This window comes from Astatotilapia calliptera, chromosome 1, assembly GCF_900246225.1.
Source record: "Astatotilapia calliptera chromosome 1, fAstCal1.2, whole genome shotgun sequence".
In the NCBI taxonomy this organism is placed as follows: domain Eukaryota; kingdom Metazoa; phylum Chordata; class Actinopteri; order Cichliformes; family Cichlidae; genus Astatotilapia; species Astatotilapia calliptera.
The window spans coordinates 97,696-119,051 of record NC_039302.1 but is presented as its reverse complement, the minus strand read 5'-3'; the positions used below and the strand labels follow the sequence as shown (position 1 = coordinate 119,051).

General features: G+C 42.2%; 1 protein-coding gene across 1 annotated transcript; it reads right to left on the bottom strand.

The window, feature by feature from the left end:
• Positions 1-2,761: 2,761 nt before the first annotated feature.
• On the bottom strand, positions 2,762-6,929 carry fgf19 (fibroblast growth factor 19). The gene is made up of 3 exons (XM_026184550.1): positions 6,695-6,929; positions 6,491-6,594; positions 2,762-3,816 (listed from the first exon to the last, which is right to left on the bottom strand). Exons 1-3 carry the CDS (start codon positions 6,900-6,902, stop codon positions 3,502-3,504), a joined length of 627 nt encoding a protein of 208 aa, XP_026040335.1. The 5' UTR covers positions 6,903-6,929; the 3' UTR covers positions 2,762-3,501.
• Positions 6,930-21,356: the final 14,427 nt, after the last annotated feature.

The following is a 21,356-nucleotide window of genomic DNA, read 5'->3' as shown; positions in this document are numbered from 1 at the left end:
CTGAAGTTTTTCTCAGACTGTTGTTTTTGAAAAAAATAATAAATAAAGACAACATCTTTTGAAATGCATTTCCAGCATTAAATCCAAAATGAACAATTAGTAATAACTCAGTCTGTGTGTGTTCTGTCATGTCTTGTTCATTCGACCCACTTAACAATTGGCAGCTCTATTTGAAAGTAAATAGGAAGAGGTTATCTTAAGTTTGGGGTCTGCAAATCTCATAAACCCATATTTAATTCACAAACGAACATAGAAAACGTTTAAACTGGGAACTATTTCAAGAAAAATATGAGCTCATTTTGAATTCGATGGCAGCAACATCTCTCAAAAGATTTGGGCCATGGATAAGTTTCCCACTGTGTAGCATCCTATTCTTTAATATCGGCAGGTAAGGTCTGGGAACTGAGGATGTTCTCCAGATGTTCTCAGCTGGGGAAAGGTCGAGTCGACTGCAGGCAGCCCAGTTCAGCACCCAAACTCTTCTGCTAAACACACATGCTGCTGGAATAGCTGCAGGTTATTATTATCCACTCCAGATGAGAAGAAAAGCTACATTTTCCAACATCTGTGGGATATTGCCCAAAAAAAATAGACTGTACGTGATGACCTCCAGCAAGATAATTTAGCCTCCCGAGAGACTGCAGATGCAAATTAGTTGTAAGCCATGTCTGGCAGCATTTCTATGAATCGTCTGAGCCGTTGTCTCTTTCTGGAGAAAATGACTCAAAATTCCTAAGACGACCTGGTGTGGACCTGTGTTCTGTGACAAAACATGCTTCTTCTAAGCTCAAAATAAAAATGAATTAACTGCTCCAATTACACTACACGTTGTCTCCATTTCAAACATTTTCTTTTTAAGCCTTTGGCAACGTTTGAGGGGAAAAACATAATATAAGAATTGTCTCAGAATTTTGTCACTAGGAATAAGTCATTGTACCATGAAACTTTGTGAATATGGGGTAAGATCTTTAAAAGTTCAATACAAGGACTGAAGCGGTGCACAGAAAGGGAACATTTAGCATCTGGAAACGCTTTGGCGAACAGTTTTCAGCATGTACACGGATTGTCGGTAACTTGTGATGTGCTAAGAGCCCAGTTTCTTCACAAGAATGGAAAGGAGCAATGACAACAGTTTTTCTGAAGGTTTCACAAAATACTGAAATAACAAACCTCTGCAGCTGGTTTTTTAATTTGAAACGGGGGGAAAGGGGCAGCAAAACACTAACTGAAGTAGATGGAGAAAGGTTTTGTTGGAAATAGTTGTACAGTGCCACTTTTAATTAGGAAATCCGAAGTGTCTGGGACATCTGGGAGTTCATTGTAAAGCAAACAAACTGTAGCAGTGGTAGATGGCTTACCTCATCAAGCTTTTATTTACACCGTTCATTATCTTTGAATTATTTAGTTTTACAAAAGAAAGAAAATCAATGTAGTAAACATTTTACTGCTAATCTGAACTGTCGGGGGTTTCAAACTGAAATGAGCTGTGGGCCACTGCTGGGATGTCATCTCATTGGAGGGCCACGTCAGTGTTCAGGCAGTACAAAACAAACAAACAAATAAGAAAAGACCCACAAATTTATCAGAACATTTTGTGCCTTTTTCTTTTTCCCTTCGAATATTGTGTAAAAAGACCAAACTGCAAACGTGAGTGAAAACTATTTATTAAACAAATAAACATAACAATTTTTTTTACCCCAAATAATACATGTTCAAAGCAACACAACGGCGGCCCAATATCAGACAGAACTCCACTCTGCAGAGTCATAATGAAGCAGCTCGTTTTATTTTGTAGCTTCAAGCTGCTCTTCATATTTTGGCCACCAGATGTCAGCAGAGAGGACTGTGTTGAAATGCTTCGAGTAATGAACCGTATTTCAACACAAGCTTCAAAGCTTCATTTGGCCATCAGCACCTGTAATCCAGGCAAGGCAGGCTTAGAGTGCTGGAGCTGTGCTGGGCTTTATACAGCAATCTATCGCACACACATACTGTCACACTGATGAAAGTGTCTGTGACAAACTGGTGTACAGTGTCGAGCTTAAGGTGCAAACCGCTGGATGAGCCACTCCTACATCCTTACATGTAACAGGAATATTAAGTAAATATGAAGGTACAACGATTAAACAGGAATGACACTGATATTTAACAACTAAAGCACTTGCTGTAGTTTTACAGTACAAACTACACTTTATACTGTAGTCGTGAAGTTCTTCAGACATTACCGGACAGAGCTCAGTGTGGAAACATGATGTCCAAACAGGTACTGCCTCCTCCTTTGTGCTGATCTTATTCCACACATCATCTTCAGTTCAGACAGATAGTCTACCCTCAGTCACCACTTGCCTTCTTTCCTACAGAGGCCAGTTCAACATATCCATATTATCCCCATCTGTACATCTGTATGGGGTAAGTTCAGTCTGTATCTGTGACTGAACTTACCCCACTACTAACATCAGGCTAAGCAATATTAAAAAGGTTGTATTAAGAAGTGTTTAGTTTATAGGGTGGCTGTAGCTCAGGTGGCAGAGCAGGTCAGCCACTAATCAGAAGGTCGGTGGTTCGATCCCAGGCTGCCTCCTGGCTGCACGCCAAAGATACTAACCCCATGTTTGCCTACTGGTGGTGGTCAGAGGGCCCGGTGGCGCCGGCAGCCTCTGTCAGTGCGCCCCAGGGCAGCTGTGGCTACAATGTAGCTGCCATCACCTGTGTGTGAATGACTGAATGTAGTGTGAAGCGCTTTGGGGACCTTAGGGACTAGAAAAGCGCTATACAAATACAGACCATTTACCATATAGCGTTAAGCATTCTGAGTGGTCTGTAAAAAGCTGGGAAAAATTAAATTAGGATGAAATTAAATAATTAAATAAAAAAATCCAGTTGTGTGTCAACTTATCAGCATCACTGCTACATCCTGTATACATAAGAGGGTAAAAAAAATCCATTGATGGTTTTCAGGAAAAGTCTTTAAAAGTGTTCACAAACCAGAAACCCTCTCATTGCCTGCACCAAGGTTTTGTATCTGTTGATTGCTTATGTTGAACACTATCTGCTCCAGAGCATAATTTACTGTGGCGATGTGAAAAGAGCACCTCGTTGACAGTAAAACCCAAGGCTAAAGCAGAGGTTACCTCACTACGCCTAAATCCTGCTTCATATTTCAGGAATACGTCGGACTCTTTCTTTAGTGTTACAGCATTTACGGCGCTCCTTCTCAGTCAGCCTGACTAATTCCTTTTCCTGCATGTGTTTGTGTTGCTTTTTGTTTGCCTGTGGTCAGTGAGCACCCTCACCTTGTCGTACCAGTGTCCTGGAGAGCACACTACACCTGTCCTCCACTCCGTTGGATCTGCTCTTGGAGTCTTTTGGACTTAACAGTGTGGGCAGGTACTTTCCCCGGTACAGGAATGCTGCACCGAGTCGCTGGTTTTACAACACTCGGAGAATAATGCACAGACACGCCTTGGCACATGCATTAGCAGGTGTCTTAGAGCTGCAGGCTCATCTCTTATGGAAGCTGGGGCTGTCAATGATCTGAGAGAACTTTCCAAATGAATCTATTGTGTCCACAGGTTCTTCTGTTTTTGCTTCTTTCATGTGGTCACCGATTTTTGCCCCAGGGGAAGGGATTTGATTCAGAGTGCTGATCCTGGGGAGGAACTGGGCCAGGGCTGGATCTCCTCGGTCTAAGCCCTGCAGTCTTTGCCGGTGGTTTCCCAGACTGAGCAGGACTCCATGTCTGTCAGAGATATAGATGTTGTACCCATCTGGCAAGATCTGCTCTCTGAAGATGCAGTCCTCTCTGCTGCAGGCATGCTGGAAAAGTTCACATTACATTCACATGCATCACTCTCCACATTCTACAATATACTTTATTGTATCCTTTATTTGAAATAAGTAAAAACAATATGGCTTTTTGGCATTTGTTTCCACTCAAAATGCATTTGTTTGCTGATCCTATATACATGTTGTACAAAGAGGGGTAAGGGTTAACAGGGACTATTAACAAAAACACACACACACACACAAAACATACGTAAATGGCACTGCAAGTTCTTCGATGGCTGTTTGCTTTGACCAAAGATACCCAGCCAGAGGCCAAGGTTGTTGTTGGTGCTGCTGGGTCTTTTCATTCAGCTTTTTCCACTTTGCAAACACATCCTGCCCTGCACCACACTGAACAAAGGTTGATGAACTGGTCGACTATTTGAATGAATGACTCTGCTGCTTGCAGTGAATATGGAGACGATTAACAACATATCACAAGCACGGCAGACCTTGCGTCACTTGTGTCTACAGAAACCTTTCTAGAATAGCCGCTGAAGAAGTTTGCAGTTAAAACGTACTTCTACTTTCTTTATGGAATAACAGTTCCCCACTTAGAGTTCAAATGTCAGCTTGACACCAAGTGAAACTAAAGTATTTATTGAAGTAAAAGTGCTGTATCAGAATATAAAGTTTAAACCAGTAATAATCGCATTTCAGTCGAACTGTGCAGATTATGAAATAGAGAAAGATTGATTATTAATCAATCAGATTAATCAGTTAAAACTTTTTTCCAACAGGTTTTTGCTATTTTACAAAGAGCACAAAGATGAAGAAGAAGCTTATTTCGCCTCTATTTTACTTGTCATGTGTGTCTCCTCATATGAAGAGAAGAAAACACGACACTGCGGAGAAAGGCTCCTTTTTAGACGACCTGAGGTCATCATGGTTTCACTGTGATTGTCTGTGTGAGGTAAAGCGTATTAGCAATTGCTGGATGAGATGCAACTGCAGTTGGTATTGTAACTATTATAGCTGCTGCAGTACATAAATATAACATAGTTGCGTCACAGGCAGAAAGGATCAGGAATATTCACATGGCTGTGCAATCCTGTGAAAGCTTAAATGCACCTGTACTGCTTCCATAGGAATTAAGAGGAGAAGCAGCAGCCAGGTGCTCCACAAACGCAGGACTTTAGGCACTTTGCAGGTCTGTGTTAACGTGTCTCAGTCTTCCCAGGTGTGGATGATCCAGTAAATTAGCCCCAAGGTCAGACTGTGCAATGCTCAGATAAACTGCCAAAAGACCCGAGACCTGCATCTCTAACTCGATAGGCCTCAGTTTGTATGTTAGACGTTAAAATTCATCACAGCAAATTTAGAAAAAGACTGAACAAGTTGCTTCTTCTCTCTGAAAAGAACATGACGGCAACAACAAACAAACCACAAAACATCTGGAACACAGTCCATGTAGAGATGTCTGGCCATGATGTACAGCACGAGTTTGGAGAAAACCGAGCACAGTATATGAACACAAATATCTCAAAGCAACTGTGAGCACTGTGCTGGAGCGCTGATCATTGGGCACCTTACAGTCACTGAGTCAACCGTGTATTCTTCTGTACACCAAAGTAAGCTGAGCCGAACGATTGGCTGAAAATGGGTCATTCAGCAGAACAATGATCCCCATCATAGCAATACATTTACAACAGAATGGCTGAAAAAAATGAATTAAGATGTTGCAGTGGCCCAGCCAAAGTGCAGAACTCCACCCAACCAACCTGCTGTGGTGTAGGTTTAAGAGAGCTGTGCATAAACAAATGAACCAAAGCGACTTGCACATCATTGTGGTCCAAAATTCCTCCACAGTAATGTGAGGGAATAAAGTCCTCCTGATGAACATTGCTGCTGAAGGTGGCTCTACAATCAGGGCATGCACTTAAAGTCGTACAGGACTGCACAGAGTGAAAATGTTATGTTTCACAGGAAAGTACACAAGCAGCATGAATATAAACTTGGTCTATGTGTGGGGTCACATATTCTTACTTTCATGTTGGGTAGTTTGCTTGGTAATACAGTGCTGGGATTTCACAGACATTTCCAAAACGAGCATTTACTTTTGCTTGGAGCTGCTTTCTGAATCTGTTTGGGCTCTAGGACTCGCTGAAAGGTGAGGAGGAAGAAGCATGACTCCATCGTGAGATGTAACATTTAGAAAAAATGTTAGCTACCACGAAAACACCCCCCTCCCTCACAACTTTTATCATTTGGAACTGAAACAATGACTGAATTAATTGATAACATTTTTTAAAAATTGTATTCTTAACTGTAAAAACATGTAATAACTGACAGATATTAGTAATAATATTCAGTAATAATTAGTTTTTTCATTTGTTTATGTTGTCATTTTTCTATTTTGTTTGTTCTATTTACACTCTGAGCTTAAACATTGCATGTGTCACTTTTACTACACATGTATGCTTTACTGTTTGATATCAGCATCACTCAATCTGCACACAACACAAGTGTGTGACATTTGTCGTGTTTTTAATGAACTGCATGTGTCACTTAATTAGATATGCTAAAGTTATTTCTTGTCCTTCTACATTGTATTTTAGTCTTTTTTGTGTGATTTTGGAAAGAATTTTGTATCTCTCGTTTTGATAAGTGATATAGATAAAAACATGTATTCTTCTCCTTTTGTTAGTATTATTATTATACTCACCGATGAGTACAGTGTGCCGTCGTCTTCTATGCAGAGAAACCTTGCGGTTGCCACCCCTCTGATGGCAACACGGCCTGGACCCACTGGACGAATCTCCATTAGGCCTAAAATGGAAATGTTCCCCACGGCGAAGCACACTGCAGTTAGTAACAAACACTGCAGTTTGCAGCCTTTTGACTCTGCGCTTCAAAGTGTTCCACTTACTGTGCAGAGTCTGGACGGCAGAACCACGGATCTGTCCACCCTCACTGATCAGCAGGTGCATTCCTGGCCTGGTGGCGTAAAGGTGCCTGAGCCGCACCACCTGGGCCCAGCCGTGGGCGATGTGGGGCCCGTTGTCTGACAGGGGCATGCAAACCATTCCAACACCAAACAGCACATTGACCGTGGATACGATGAGGAGCAGCAGCATGATTCGCGTGTTGTGGCTCCCTCCAGCTGGTAGTGAAGTAAGTGGACCTCTTCCTGCGCAGCCTTTTAAACGTGGCTCTTATCAGCTGCAGATAACCCCTTTTCCCAGAAACAAACCACAACACACCCCTGCACAACATCCAACTGAATCATGGCTCGCCGCTGGCCCCAGCCGAGCCCAAGTCATGTTAGAGTCAAAGATCAGCTGAATGTGCCGTCATATACGGACTGTCGTGCAGACTGTAAATACAGTCATATAGGTTTTTCTTTATGAACAATATATGATGTTAAGAACAGCACGTAAAAGGCGATCACTGTAGTAAGAGAAAAACACTGTAGGAGACTTCAGGTTTAGCTGTTGCATGTTGTAAATTAATCGCCAATATTGTCGTTCACAGTCGCTGCTGAATGAATACGAAGTATTTCACACTCAAAATGTGAAGGACATATACAAATGCAACACAGCACTGTGGATTAAGACTGCATTTCATTTTTTAAACAAAAAAATCAGGAAAAAAAACCTTCTTTTCTTACTTTTACTATAAAAACCTCCGCAGTAATATACACAATATCATAAATACCATAAGCCATCATAATCCAAGGAAATCTCGGCTCACACCTATAGCCTCGGTATCTATTATATTAATGATGTGTTGCATAATTACATTACATAAACTGTCATATTGCACATTATTTGAGGATAGGGTAAAGTCTACACATTGGTCAGAATCCATGCAAAGTTGTGAGACTGGGTCACTCTACACTAAAATAACAGACTTCTTTCCGCTCTTATCACATTCTGGCCGGTGCTTCCGCTGTTCTGTGTTGCATTTACATAAAAGTTAAACTGTAATCAGAGTAAATATCACCATTCACTAAAATGAAACCCGAGGCCCAGATCTGACAAACCTCCATAACCTTTGCAAATTAATTCCTTCTGACTGCAGATTGTGTTAATGTCCGTTTGGGCTATGGCAGTTTTTCCAGCTGATCAAAAATGTAAAATTCATTTAAAATGTAAAGGTATGCAAAAGTTTCAGCCTCTGTTAGTGTTCAGTGACCTCCTTGGCCTGCAGAGTCTCAGTCTTGCACCATTTTTAAGATCCCTGCAGATTTCCAGTAACTCTAAAGATTTTAATTTGTGTTTGTAGGAATAGTTGCTGCATTTTAAGGTTTTACTGGGATCATTGTCCTGTAGAAGCTCTTCTCTCTTTCATATTCTTAACTTGCTGTTTGACATTTGCAACAAGAATTTATTTTTTCATGGAATCTCTTCTTACTTCTGATTATGCAGTATTTCCACTTGCTCTGGTTGCCATATAAAAAACAGGAAAGGTAAACACTTTGATGATTGTGGATAAAGAAATCATTTTTAACATCAACATTTTTCAGAAGCTTTGAGCATTACTGAAGACAGGCCTGAAGAGTCTGAAATGTTATCAAGCTTACTTCATGAGCCAATGATTGCTGAATTTTAAATATCATTACAATAACAATATTACATCCTCATTTATCCAAATACCATCTATTTCCTGTCTATTTGTTGCCTAGTTAATAACATAACATAACATGAACTGCACGTCTATGCAGGCAGGCTCTATCTCTATCACTGAATCTGTCTACACAGCTTCTGTCACTAGATGGCAGACTAGAATATGAACTCTTCTCTTTAAAGCATGCAGGGGACACTGGGATTTATGCACTCAGGAAGTCACAAAAACGTTTGCATTGTTTTTCCTAATTAGACTTTGGCTCCACCTTATCATTCCAATTTTAACATTATGGAGTGTCTGAGTACAGACCTTGTGATTGTGTGGGTGGTGCGAGGCCTTTAAATTTTGTCAGTGAAAACAAACGTGTGATTTATGCTGCTGTTTTTCAAGATGTGCCTTCATTGCTGATATGGGCAAGTATTCCATTAAAACCATAAACAATTTATCATCATGATTAACTGCCATTTACTACATCACTTATTCGATTTAGCATCACAGGGTTATTTATGGTCAATTGAGTTATGAAATAAATAAACTGTGCTAAGTGAAATGAAAACAACAACAAAAGTCTAAATAGAAAAACTGTTTATAAGAAAGCATCTATCAAAGCAAAGTGCCAAAATGCACCAAAGTATAACGATATGCTCGACAGTATCAGTACCTTTCTCTCTCAGTGCATTTATATGCCATTGCTGCATGTAAATGAGTGTCTTCCCTCTCCTTCAGTTTCTACTTTTTGTGTGCATTTGTCGTCTCTTTATACTTTTCTTTTTTCTTTTCCACCTCAGCCCTGATCATTCCTGTCAAACAGTTGGTAACCCGATCTGGTTCTTAGGGAATCATCTTCCTTTTTCTTTAAATAAACGTCTTTTGCTATATAAATCTTCTTCTGATGAGTATTTCTGTGATTTAAATAAATTAAACTGGTTTAAAGTGAACTAATTCGAACAGATTTGCAGTGCTCCCAGGCCTGAAAAGGTTCTCAGCAGTATTCTGATTACTGTCCTGGCATAAATCTGTGTGTATTTCTGTGGCATAAAAAAGAAAAGAAAAGAAAAACCCATTCAACGGATCCACTAAGTTCCCTAAATGTTCCCTAGAATGTTAGCTTTTAAAGGAAAAAATTGTTGGTGAATATTGGTTTGCTTGTTAACAGGCAATGGAAAGCGGCTTTACATTACAGAGTAATGTAGTGGGTTGACTGGGGGACATTGGAGAAGTATGGCTACTGATGGTGCTGCTTGTTTTGCTGAAAGAAACCTCAGGACGATAAGCCATGTCTGCACCCCAAGGAGCTCTGGCCAAACACATCCACACTTTCAAAATAGAAAGGGACAGAAAATCCTCTTCAGAGAGAAAATGCATAATAGACAATTCTACTCATCTCATTCAAAACTGGAAGTGAAGTTGATTAGATTATGACTTTGAATACATGCACAAGCAACATGTGCAGTCATAATCTTGTATCTTCTCATACATGTATTCAAAGTAGCGCTGAGTCAGTAAAAATGTTTTAGTGCCTTTTCACTTACACTGCTACATGAGTGGAACAGGATTGGATCTTAATCTGCTTTACAAAAAGTACATTTTATTACCTGTAAGAAATGCATCGAACTCTTGAATCAAAGCTAAACCATCAACAGCTGTGTAAAGGACCCAACACACCGTGTTTCCGTTTTGCTTTTATTGCATGCACAGTTATATTTTTCTCCTGGCTCAACACACACAGCAGCCGACTTTCCAGTCAGACGGTTTTTTAAGATGTTTTTTTAAACAGTGTGGCTCAACTACAGCCAGCTTGAAGGCCTGTGGTAGATAGCTGATTATTAGAGAGAGGTTGATCATATTTAAGACTGAATGTTACTGTGACTGAAGTTAACTTAAAAGATCAATTGGAGAAAAAGACTAATATCCAGTCAGCTGTGCACTCTCCTTGTAACAACTGGAGACTAACAACTGTAACTGTAACTGATTAGCTGCATTATCCATTATCACCACATATGTAACACTGACACTGTAAGGCTTGACATATCGTATTTTTGGATGTTCCAAAAGAAGGAAAAAAAAAAAAAAAAAAAAAAAAAAGAGCTCAGCTGAAGACAACATTTTAATCCAGAGCAAAAGCTGCATGTAAGGCTTACTACTAAGCTTACTAGTGGATAATTAAAAGCTGTAATTAACCCTGTTAAGTGTCTTTATTTCCTTCATGTATCACAAATTTGGCAATCAGACCTGCCTAATATTGTGTTGGTCCTCCTCTTGCTGCCAAAACACCCCTAACCTGTCGAGACACGGCCTCCATTAGACCCTTGAAGATATGCTGTGGTATCCGGCACCAAGATGTTAGCAACAGATTCTACAAGTCAAGTAAGTTGCGATGTGGGGCCTCCATAGATCAGACTTGTTTGTCCAGCATATCGCACAGATGTTCAGTTGGATTGAGACCTTGGAGGCCTTTGGGCAGAGGCCTCACTCTTTGGGTGGCGTGTTGCCCTAAAACACGTAAAAAATATCTCTAAACGCTTTTTCAGTTCAGAGTCAGAGTTAAACTAACTTCAAAACAAATACGGATGAAGACATATTGAAAACCCTAAAACTGGCTTTGGAAAGTCCAGTCTGCTCCTGAGTTTCACAAACGATACTTTCGACCCAGAGCAGTCTGCCACGATAGGTGTGGACTTGCAATCGATGGAAATAAAGCTAAGCTCGCCGTATGAGACACAGCTGGACAAGAATGGTTTTGCACTCCGAAAGAAGCCTCATGTTTGTGGTGGGTGTTTTAAATTAACCACATGGAGTATGAGTGTCAGGGCTCTGTGTGCGGGCAGGCAGAGATGAGGATCCAAATGCAGGACTCGAACACAGAATTGAAACTCAAAAACCTCAGCTTTATTGCTGGCAGGAAAACAAACATGAAGTGATGATGGAACACTGAGACCAAGGACACACAGGCACAATCTGATGGTACGACGCGACACCGAGCATGGGAAAACACAGGGCTTATATACACAGGGTAGTAACGGGGGAATCGGCAACAGGAGGGAGACACAGCTGGGAGAGATCAGGGCTAACGAGACAGTGGGAACAAAGCTGCACATACTAACATCAGACAGGAACAAGAACCTTCAAAGTAAAACAGGAAACAAAACACACTTTACTAAGACACAGACTAGACAGAGACAGATTTGACACTGACCAAAGGCTACTAAATGATAATCATAATCACAACAGTATCAGATCATAAATCATAATATAGAAAAACACCAAGATAACTGAAACACCAAGTACCAGAGAAACATAAAGGAAAATCCATGATGCAAAAGTACCAAAACATAATGAACTCAAAATACTGGGTCCAACGGACCCAGAACCGTGACAATGAGTCTGTCATCTGAGCATGTGTGGTTTGAATTTATCAGTAGTGGCTCAGCTGTACTTTAACACTTCAGGTTCAGCATGGACCACCTTGTTGGTAAGAATTGTAGCCTCTCAAGTTTGAATCTAATAAATTAATTGAAGGCTCCTTAATCTTTTCTTACAGGCTGTAAAACTCACCCTTTATATAGCTGCAGAGCACAAAATACGCTGCTATACATATATTAGGATGCCGTATTAAACACATACTATAGCACTGGGATTGAGGATTATGGTGGAATACATCCAGGCTAATGCAGGTTTTCATTTCAATGCACACGAGAACACTGAATTCTCCAAAATATGACATTATACAATGACACCCCAACCCTCATCAGTTACTGACATCAGTTTGTCTTTTCTGTTCATTCATGTGTTGTCTGTTTTTCTATGATGCTGATTCTCTGCTTCAGATCATTTAGAGGTCTTGAAGCCAATTTCCCGTGTGTATTTCTCTTGACGAGAAAATGCGATAGAAAAGTTGTAAACTTTGTCTTGCAGGATTTCCTACAACTGAACCCATCTCTGCCTTTGCATTTGGATGGTAGCTTCCAGAGTTACGAGTGTAAAGTTTACAGTACCAAGCACTCTTGCAATAAAATGTATCGTTTTATGCACTTGAGCGCATAGTTTGTGTTTTTACTATTAAACTTTGGCCTCGTGAAGTAGTCAGACTCGAACGTCAAGGAAGGTGGTAGGGAAGCAGACTACACAGACATTTCAGATTTCCAGAGGTGAGCAATTTATTTACAGTTAATTTAATGTGTAACTTAACAAACTTCCCCCCAAATCAACTCAATTAACAAACCTCAACAGACCATGGATCTGGTAACGCAGCTCACCTCTCCTCTCTGCTGCATCTGGTGTCGTGGTTTTAGGCAAGGATTCAAGCGACCCCTTGTAGAGCACTCAAACTCCGACCTTTATTGTCTACTTCCTGTTTCAGAACCCCCTTTCACAATAAAACAGGTTATGCTCAAACAGATTACACCACATCCTCCTTTCGCTGAAAACATCAAACTTACAAGAACATTTACCGCATATATGAAAACTGTACTTTTTTTTTCTTAGAACCTTTCATAGAAACTTTTCTTTCTCTTCAACCTTTTTTTCCTTTACTTTTAAACCCATGTTTTTCTTCTTTGTTTTTTTTATTTTCACAAGTCCAGTCTTTGTGGTTTTTTGACAACCCTGCCAGCCCTAGTTCTGACAGGACCTGGGTCTTCTGTCTTAGGAGTCAGAGTTGTAGTCGCCGATAGGTTTGAAGCAGGCAGGGCGTTCTCTGTTGGACTGAGAGGCGTAATTGGGGTTTGTAACTTTGGTGTGGCATCTGGCAATGGCTGGAGGTGATGCCTATTTCTCCTGATGGCTCCTGAAGGGGTCTCAACAATGTATGAGCGGGGTGTGGAGTGAGAGGAGATGACAGTCCCTTCACGCCTAGCGTCTGTAATCCACACTGGTTGTCCCGGTGAGAGTGGAGGAAGTTCTGTCACACGATGTCTCCTGTTGTACGCAACACTGTCCTTCATCACTCTCTCTCTCGCTTTTGTCAACACTGTAGCCTTGCTGGGCAGGCTGGGATTGAGCAAAGAAGGAAGCTGGGGAACTGACGTGCGCAGTCTTCGTCCCATTAGTAGTTGCGCAGGGCTATATCCATTAGCCAATGGGGTTGCTCTGTAAGCTAGAAGTGCAAGATATAGATCTTTTGTTTTCTTTAGCAGACTTTGCACAGTTTGGACATGACGCTCAGCCTCACCATTGCTTTGTGCAAATCTTGGACTGCTTGTTACATGTCTGAACCTATAAGCTGCTGCAAAGTCTTTGAACTGTTGGCTTGAAAACTGAGGTCCATTGTCACTGCAGAGAAACTCTGGAATCCCATGTCTGGAAAAGATTGATTTTAGATGCACTATAACATCCTCCGATCTTGTGGGAGTAAGTTTGGCTATTTCCACAAATTTAGAGTAGTAGTCCACCAGAAGCACATAGTTGCTGTTGTTAAACGTAAAAAGGTCTGCTCCAACTTTTTGCCATGGTCTCTCAGGGAGTTGGCTTGGCATTAAAGGTTGCACTGGGTTGGTACGCTCTTTGATGCATATGGTGCAGCTTTTCACAAGTTCATTTATTTGCCCACTCAGACCAGGCCACCATACTGTCTCCCTGGCTCTCCCTCTGCATCTCGACATTCCCTGATGTCCCTCGTGTAGGGCAATGAGGACAGAGTGGCGCATAGCAGTAGGGATCACTAGTCTGGTGCCTTTCAGTAGCAGATTGTCGTGTACCGTTAAGGTGTGTCTGTGTGGCCAATATGCTTTAATTGGGCCTATGAGATGGCTGTATTCTGGCCAGCTGCTCTGACAAAAAGCCATGACATCTGAGCATATGCTGTCGGTTTTAAGCTGTTCCTTTAACTGTGTGACGTATGTCGAGGTAGCAGGCATGCATTTGACTATTTCATCCACATATATATTCGTGTCATCCAGTAGTTCAGCTGTACCCTTAGAATCGGGGTCTTGGTTAACGGGTGCACGTGACAGCGCATCTGCTGTGAGGAGTGCTTTGCCTGGAGTGTGTGAGATGGTGTAACTGTACCTCATGAGCCTTAGGCGGAACCGTTGGATTCTGGGTGGAAGCTCGGTTAGAGCTTGCTGTCCTAGCAGGCTGACGAGTGGCTTGTGGTCAGTCTCTAAGGAGAAGTGTCTCCCGATGAGAAAATCTTTGAATCTTTCACAACCCCATGTTAGTCCAAGCGCCTCCTTCTCCACCTGTGCATACCTCTGTTCTGTTTCCGTTAAAGAACGAGATGCATATGCAACAGGTCTCCATTGCTCTCCTTCTTTTTGAAATAGGACTGCTCCCAGGCCATAGGAGGAAGCATCTGCAGACAGTTTTAATTCTTTGTTTGGGTCATAGAGTGACTGGGTCAGAGAGACTGGCTTTAAATAGGGCCATCAATTTCTCTCCAATTGCCCAGCTAGTACCACTCACTCAAACTGAGGGATCTAAAACTCTACACAGATGATCTAAAAACACAAAACCTCTACACCAGGGGTGTCAAACTCAAATACACAGTGGGCCAAAATTCAAAACTGGAACAAAGTCGCGGGCTAACGTTAATATTTATTGAAATATATTTATTCCTCCAGATATAAGAATGAATCTTTTCTTATGGACTCAAACAAGTTTTGCTGAAAAACTGAATATGGAACAAACAAAGCTTAATACTAAACAATATATATATATATTAGCTGTATAATACCAGTAGGCCAGCTCTAATAGTAATTTGGTATGGCTGTAAGTAGGCTGCGGGCCAAATTTGGCCCGCGGGCCATAGTTTGACACCTATGCTCTACACACTTCTAATATGCACATTTACACAACTAAATAGCAGTATTAACGAAAGGAAAAACATTCAACAAATCTCTCTAAAACTTAACACAAACAAAAGGAAGCATCTCTATGGAAAAAGAAACCCCTCCACTTGGTTTGACCTGCTGATGTCATATGTGACATCAGCAGGACTTTAAAATGAGGAAATGCAGGGTGGGCGGTTCCCCACACCTGACCCTCATGAAGACTGAAAAGACAAACAAAGTAAGTATGAACAAATGACTTAATGTGTAACATAATAAAATATAAAGAAACATGTAACTGAGTATTTAGCTCAATTTGCAGAATGTTTGATTTGCTGGCAACAAAACGCTTACACAAACAAACCCGGGACAGTGAGTGAAGCAATGTTACTTGACAAATAGCAAATCATAGCAAATACATAGAAACAGAATAATGTGTACAATGTGCAAAAAAAGGTAAACACATATGGGACAAATGGAGAGCATTGCAACTGCTCCTCTGCTTTGTCACCCCCCCCCCCCCCCCCCCCCCCCAAGGCACTCACTCCTCCATGGAACGCGACAGAAAATCGGCCACCACATCAAAAGCAGAAACAGCATTGAGTTTAGAGAAATCCACACAAAATCTCTGTTTAGAGTCATTTTTCTTTGGCACTAGCACCACTGGACTACACCACTCACCTCTAGATGGCTCAATGACTCCCATGTCAAGCATGTCTTCCACCTCTTGTTTTAATGCTGGCATCAGCTTTGCAGGAACCCATGAGGTGGTGCCTCTAATAGGTTTTTGATTGGGACAGTGTCGTATCTCATGTTGGATGAGATTGGTGCAACCTGGTTTGGTGCTAAAAAAGATCAGCAGGCATAATTGCTTTCAACTCTTTCTGTTTTTTTGAAATAAGATGACTCAAATCAGGAACTGGCTGTTGACCTGCTAAAGAAGGAAAGAACAGCTCCCGTGGTTCCTCCTCTTCAACCACGGCACGAGCCCAACACTCTAGCGAAGGCGCTGGCCAATCAAACCATTCTTTCAACAAATTTACATCAAATATTTGATGCTTCTTGCGACGCTCAGGCATGTACAGTTCATAGGTAACTGGACCCACTTTCCTACTGATCATATACGGTCCCTGCCACTTGGCAAGGAGACTGTTCTCAGATGATGGAAGAAGCAGCAAAACCTTTTGTCCCTCTTGAAAAATCCTCCTACGAGCTGCTTTGTCATAACTCTGCTTCTGACGTTGTTGGACACCAACCAGATGAGTATCCGGTTGTTCAGTGATGACGTGACGAATCCTACTTTCGGGCCTAAAGTAGTCTGCGTTTAATATGGCTTTTGTGTTGTTAACATGTTTAATGTTTTGTATTTTCTTCTATTTGATCTCAAAAAGCTCCTAAAACAGTCAGTGATCACTGTTGACCTCCCTCGGCTTTTATTACCGCTAATCATTTATTTAAGCTCAGTTTTTAAAACCTTAGGATGTAACTACAGCCCAGCCCATGCAGCAGTATATGAATGACTAACCTCGTATTATGGATGGATTATCTCAGTTGTTCTCCTGGCTGAAGTTTGGTCCTTTTACAGCATCCTGCCATGCGATTACATTTGTTCCTGACCACCGAGAACACTCACCTTAACTTTTATCGAGTGGAAAAAAAGTTAGCTTGTTTATATTATGCTAACATAGCTGTGTCGCTAGCGGTCACGTAGCACATCATTATATACCAGCTAGCCAAACTTCAGTAACCCTACAAACGTCCCTGCTGTTTAGTTTTCTGTCTTCATTTATGCTGGAAGTGATAACAGAGCTGTACGTTTTAATTTGTTTCCAAAACCCCGCAGGCAGGACATGCTATATTGTATTTAGATAGAAGCTAGCGAGCTAACTCCCTGCTAACTTCTAACTCCGTTAAATGTCATAAATTCCGTTTTCATGGATGCCTGGATGTTAAACTCAATTGTTACACCTGGTAGAGCAGAACGCTGATCATTTTATTAAAGATGAAAGACTTTAGACAGTTTTTCAACTCTCAGTAATGCCATAGTGATCGTTTGATATATGGACCTGCAGCGGAGTTTAGGTCCAGACACGGCTAGTGACGTCAGCCTGAACAACCGGATTGGCCAGCTCTTGGAGCTCCTCAAGCTTATCTCTCATTTTCAGTACATATGAAAGAACATTGCATTGTTTTCTGGGATTTGGAGCCTCCCAAGCCTCTTTCAACACATCAATGGGACCCCGGACAGTGTGGCCATACAAGAGCTGGAAAGGAGAAAACCCTGTTGAAGCTTGAGGTACCTCTCTATAGGCAAAGAGCAAGAAAGGAAGACACTGGTCCCAATCCGCTCCTGTATCTTTCACAAACTTCCTCAACATAGCTTTAAGGGATTTTGTGAAACGTTCAACAAGGCCATCTGTTTGTGGGTGGTAGGGAGTTGTCTTGATACCTTTGATCCCCAGCAATCTATAGACTTCTCTCATGAAGTTAGATGTAAAGTTGGACCCTTGGTCAGTAATGATTTTTTTTTTGGGAGGCCTACCCTCAAGAACATTTGTATTAAGCAGTTGGCAATCTGACGAGCTTTAACCTTAAATAAGGGGAAAGCCTCAGGATATCTTGTAGCGTATTCACACACTACCAAAATACACCTGTGCCCTGCGCTGCTCCTCTCTAATGGGCCTATGATGTCCATCACAACACGGGAGAATGGGATGTCTACAACTGGCATAGGGATCAGGGGAGCCCTCTCACCTTTCCTTCCTGGTGTTGTTAACTGACACTCGGGACAAGACTTGCACAGTGTCTGTAAACTGCTGTGGCCAGTAAAATCTAGTTGACATACGAGAGAAGGTTTTGGCTTGACCCAGGTGTCCTGCCCAAGGGACTGAGTGGGCCAACTGCACTACTGTGGATCTTAAACTCTTAGGCACAACCAACTGGTCTCCAACCCTACTGCGGCGATATAATAGCTCACCCTTTAGGAAAAATAGCTCTCTGCCTCTCTCAGTGACCTCTGTTGCGTTTGTGACACTTTTTGAAAACAGGGGAGCTAAAGATGGATCCTCTCTTTGAAGCTGAGCTATTTCACCAGGTACGACTGGTAATTCGTCACATTGTGTCACTGGAACTGGTTCAGTGAACTTTGTCCCCCTCACCTTACCCTGTCGCCTCTGGGCTCTGCTCTTTCTTATGCGACCCTGACTTGATCCTTCAAAATCAGGAACATCACTGTTAGCGAATGGAAATTCACCCCAACCTAAACCTTCTTCTGCGTGATGCTTATGTTTTGACCTGGTGACTTCTACCATGGACTCAGCTGCAACACTTGGGTTGATTTCCTCTCCCCTGGCTATCAGACCTCGCAAAATGGGAAGATCACGGCCCAACAAACCTGATATGGCAGTTTACTCATAACTCCCACTGAAACTAAATACAGCTTGCCGTCAATCTGAATATTAATGTTGGCAATTGGGTAATCCACATCATTACCGTGAACACACCAAACTTTTACCTTGCCGCAAAACGTAGCATCCCTGGGAAGACATTCCTGCCTAACCAAGGTACGGCTACTTCCTGAATCCAGAAGAGCCACACATGGCTTTTCCTCAATAAAAACGCATGTGGTGCGCTCATGCTGAGAAGAGGGCGCTAAAGACTCAACTTCATCTTCCTGACCTTCGACACCCCTTGAAGAAAAACACATATATGTTTTACTAACAGTCTGACTTGGACAATCTGCCCTAAAGTGACCTGTTTGACCACAAGAGTGACACACTAAAGGCCCACGTTGCTTGGTTTCCCTAGCCCGACTACTAGTGGAATTATGGGAGCCCTGCCTGAAATTCCTAGTTTTTTGACTGTTCCCACTCTCCGTCCTACCTACTATTACTGGGGCTAATTGTTTGGGACTTGCATAGCTCTTTAGTGGCCGACGGGCTGCAAGAAAAGCGTCAGCCAGCTCTGCTGCTTGCTTAGACGTGGTTGGGTTATGCTCCTTTATCCACGTGCGCAGTTCAGGATTGAGAACTCTCAGGAACTGCTCTAAAACAATGACACCACCAATTTCATCTTTGGACTTGTCTTTTGGAACTATCCACTTATCATACAGTTCTTTCAAGCGTGTCCTTAACTCTTTAGGTGTCTCGCCATCGCCCAACGTAGTGGAGGGAAATCTGAGTCTGTAAGTCTCTGCACATATTTCAAACTTTTCAAGAACAGCTTTCTTCACCTTTACATTGTCCATAATCTCATCAATGTCCATGGCTACAAAAGCAGCTCGTGCCTTACCAGTGAGAAGTGGAGCAAGATGTAGTGCCCAATCCTCGTGTGGCCACTGGCACCCGCTTGCAATCCTCTCAAAAGTTGTTAGGTAATGCTCAATGTCTTTGTCCTCGTTATAAGGCTGCATTTTAGGCCCTTTCCAAGCTGGTGGTCTTGTTAAGGAGGCAGACTGAGTTGCTGTTGTGGCCTCCATGACGCTAGATTGTAGCTGAGGCATTGTTGGATGCTCCGCAGTAGGCCTCAAATGCGTCTCTGTGTCAGCTGTTGCACCTTCCAACAGCAGCTGGTGCTCTCGACGTTCTGATTGCACTTGGAGCTGAGTGAACTGGTGCTGAATTTTCCACCAGCGATCTTCCTGCCGCTGCTTCTCCAGTTCCCATCGGGCCTCTCTGTCACTTTGTTGCCTCATAAAACCACGCAGGAGGTTAGAAAGTTCAGCAAGGTTATGCGGTTCAATACCTTGCTCTACTTCCTCTAGCTGATTGAACACTGGAGGCTCCTCACTTGCAGAGTCCATTGGCACTTGGTGCTTTTTTGGTCTAGCTCCTTTCTGCATTGCTGCTACCTACTGGCCTGGAGCCACTGCTGCCACCATTTGTGAAGTAGTCAGACTCGAACGTCAAGGAAGGTGGTAGGGAAGCAGACTACACAGACATTTCAGATTTCCAGAGGTGAGCAATTTATTTACAGTGAACTTAATTTAATGTGTAACTTAACAGAACTTTCCCCCAAATCAACTCAATTAACAAAACTCAACAGACCATGGATCTGGTAACGCAGCTCACCTCTCCTCTCTGCTGCATCTGGTAGAGACTGGCTTTAAATAGGGCCATCAATTTCCCTCCAATTGCCCAGCTAGTACCACTCACACTGTATCACACTGCCCACACTATATTTTACCATAGTGTATCATGGTGCCAGGCACACACCCACCCTGGCCATCCATGTGATGTAAAAGAAAATGTGCTTTATCCGACAGGGCCACCTTGGATAGAGGTCTGACAGAGGTTAGCATGAACACCCTGACTGGTCTGCAGCTCTTTAGCCCCAATTGCAATAGACTGTGATACACTGTGTATTCTGACACCTTTCTGTCAGAACCGAAATGAACTGTTTTCAGCAATTTGAGCTACACTAGAAACACAGGAGCTAGCTATACTAGCTCATCTATTGGATCGGACCACAAGGGCCAGTCTTCATTGCCCACGTGCATTATCGAGCCTTGGCCATCCGTGACCCTGTTCCTGGTTGACCACCGTTCCATCCTTGGACCACTTTTGATAGATACTAACCACTGCAGACTGCAGTTGCGGGATCCAGTAGTCTAGACCAGCGGTCCCCAACCCCTGAGCCATTGGTACCGGGCCGCGAGAGTTGAGGCTCGGGTGTGAAATTTATGGTTTTCAGGGTTTTTATTATTAACTCGGTTTCCCTGGGTCTTTTCCCGTGTTACAGTTGTGTGTCTTATTTTGAAAGAAATATTTACATGTTACCATAGCGACCAGAGAGCATTGTGGGGCAGAGAGGAGGACGTTACGCTGAATGTTGTGGGTGCATTTCAGGAGGACGCTGCTAATAAAGTTACACAATTACACAGTGAATTCACGTTTATTATTATATTTACAAAATACCACAGTTTTGTCTTGGTCGTATCATTTTATTTTGTTGTATTTATCTGTGACACGTTAAAGGCTGGTCTGTGAAAATATTGTCTGACATTAAACCGGTCTGTGGTGCAAAAAAGGTTGGGGACCGCTGGTCTAGACATCACAGTTTGGCCTTTTGTCAAACTTGCTCAAATCTTTACGCTTGCCCATTTTTTTTGTTTATAATACATCAACTTTGAGGACAAAATGCTCACTTGCTCCCTAATGAATCCCACCTACTAATATAGATGCTATGATGAAGCCT

What these genes read in the sequence shown, in the direction of transcription:
- fgf19 (XM_026184550.1), bottom strand. Translation starts at nt 6,902, where the DNA reads ATGCTGCTGCTCCTCATCGTATCCACGGTCAATGTGCTGTTTGGTGTT. An exon ending in TGCCGTCCAGACTCTGCACA is followed by an intron (nt 6,595 to 6,694) that starts GTAAGTGGAACA and finishes TTTCCATTTTAG; the next exon opens with GCCTAATGGAGATTCGTCCA. An exon ending in ACGGCACACTGTACTCATCG is followed by an intron (nt 3,817 to 6,490) that starts GTGAGTATAATA and finishes GAACTTTTCCAG; the next exon opens with CATGCCTGCAGCAGAGAGGA.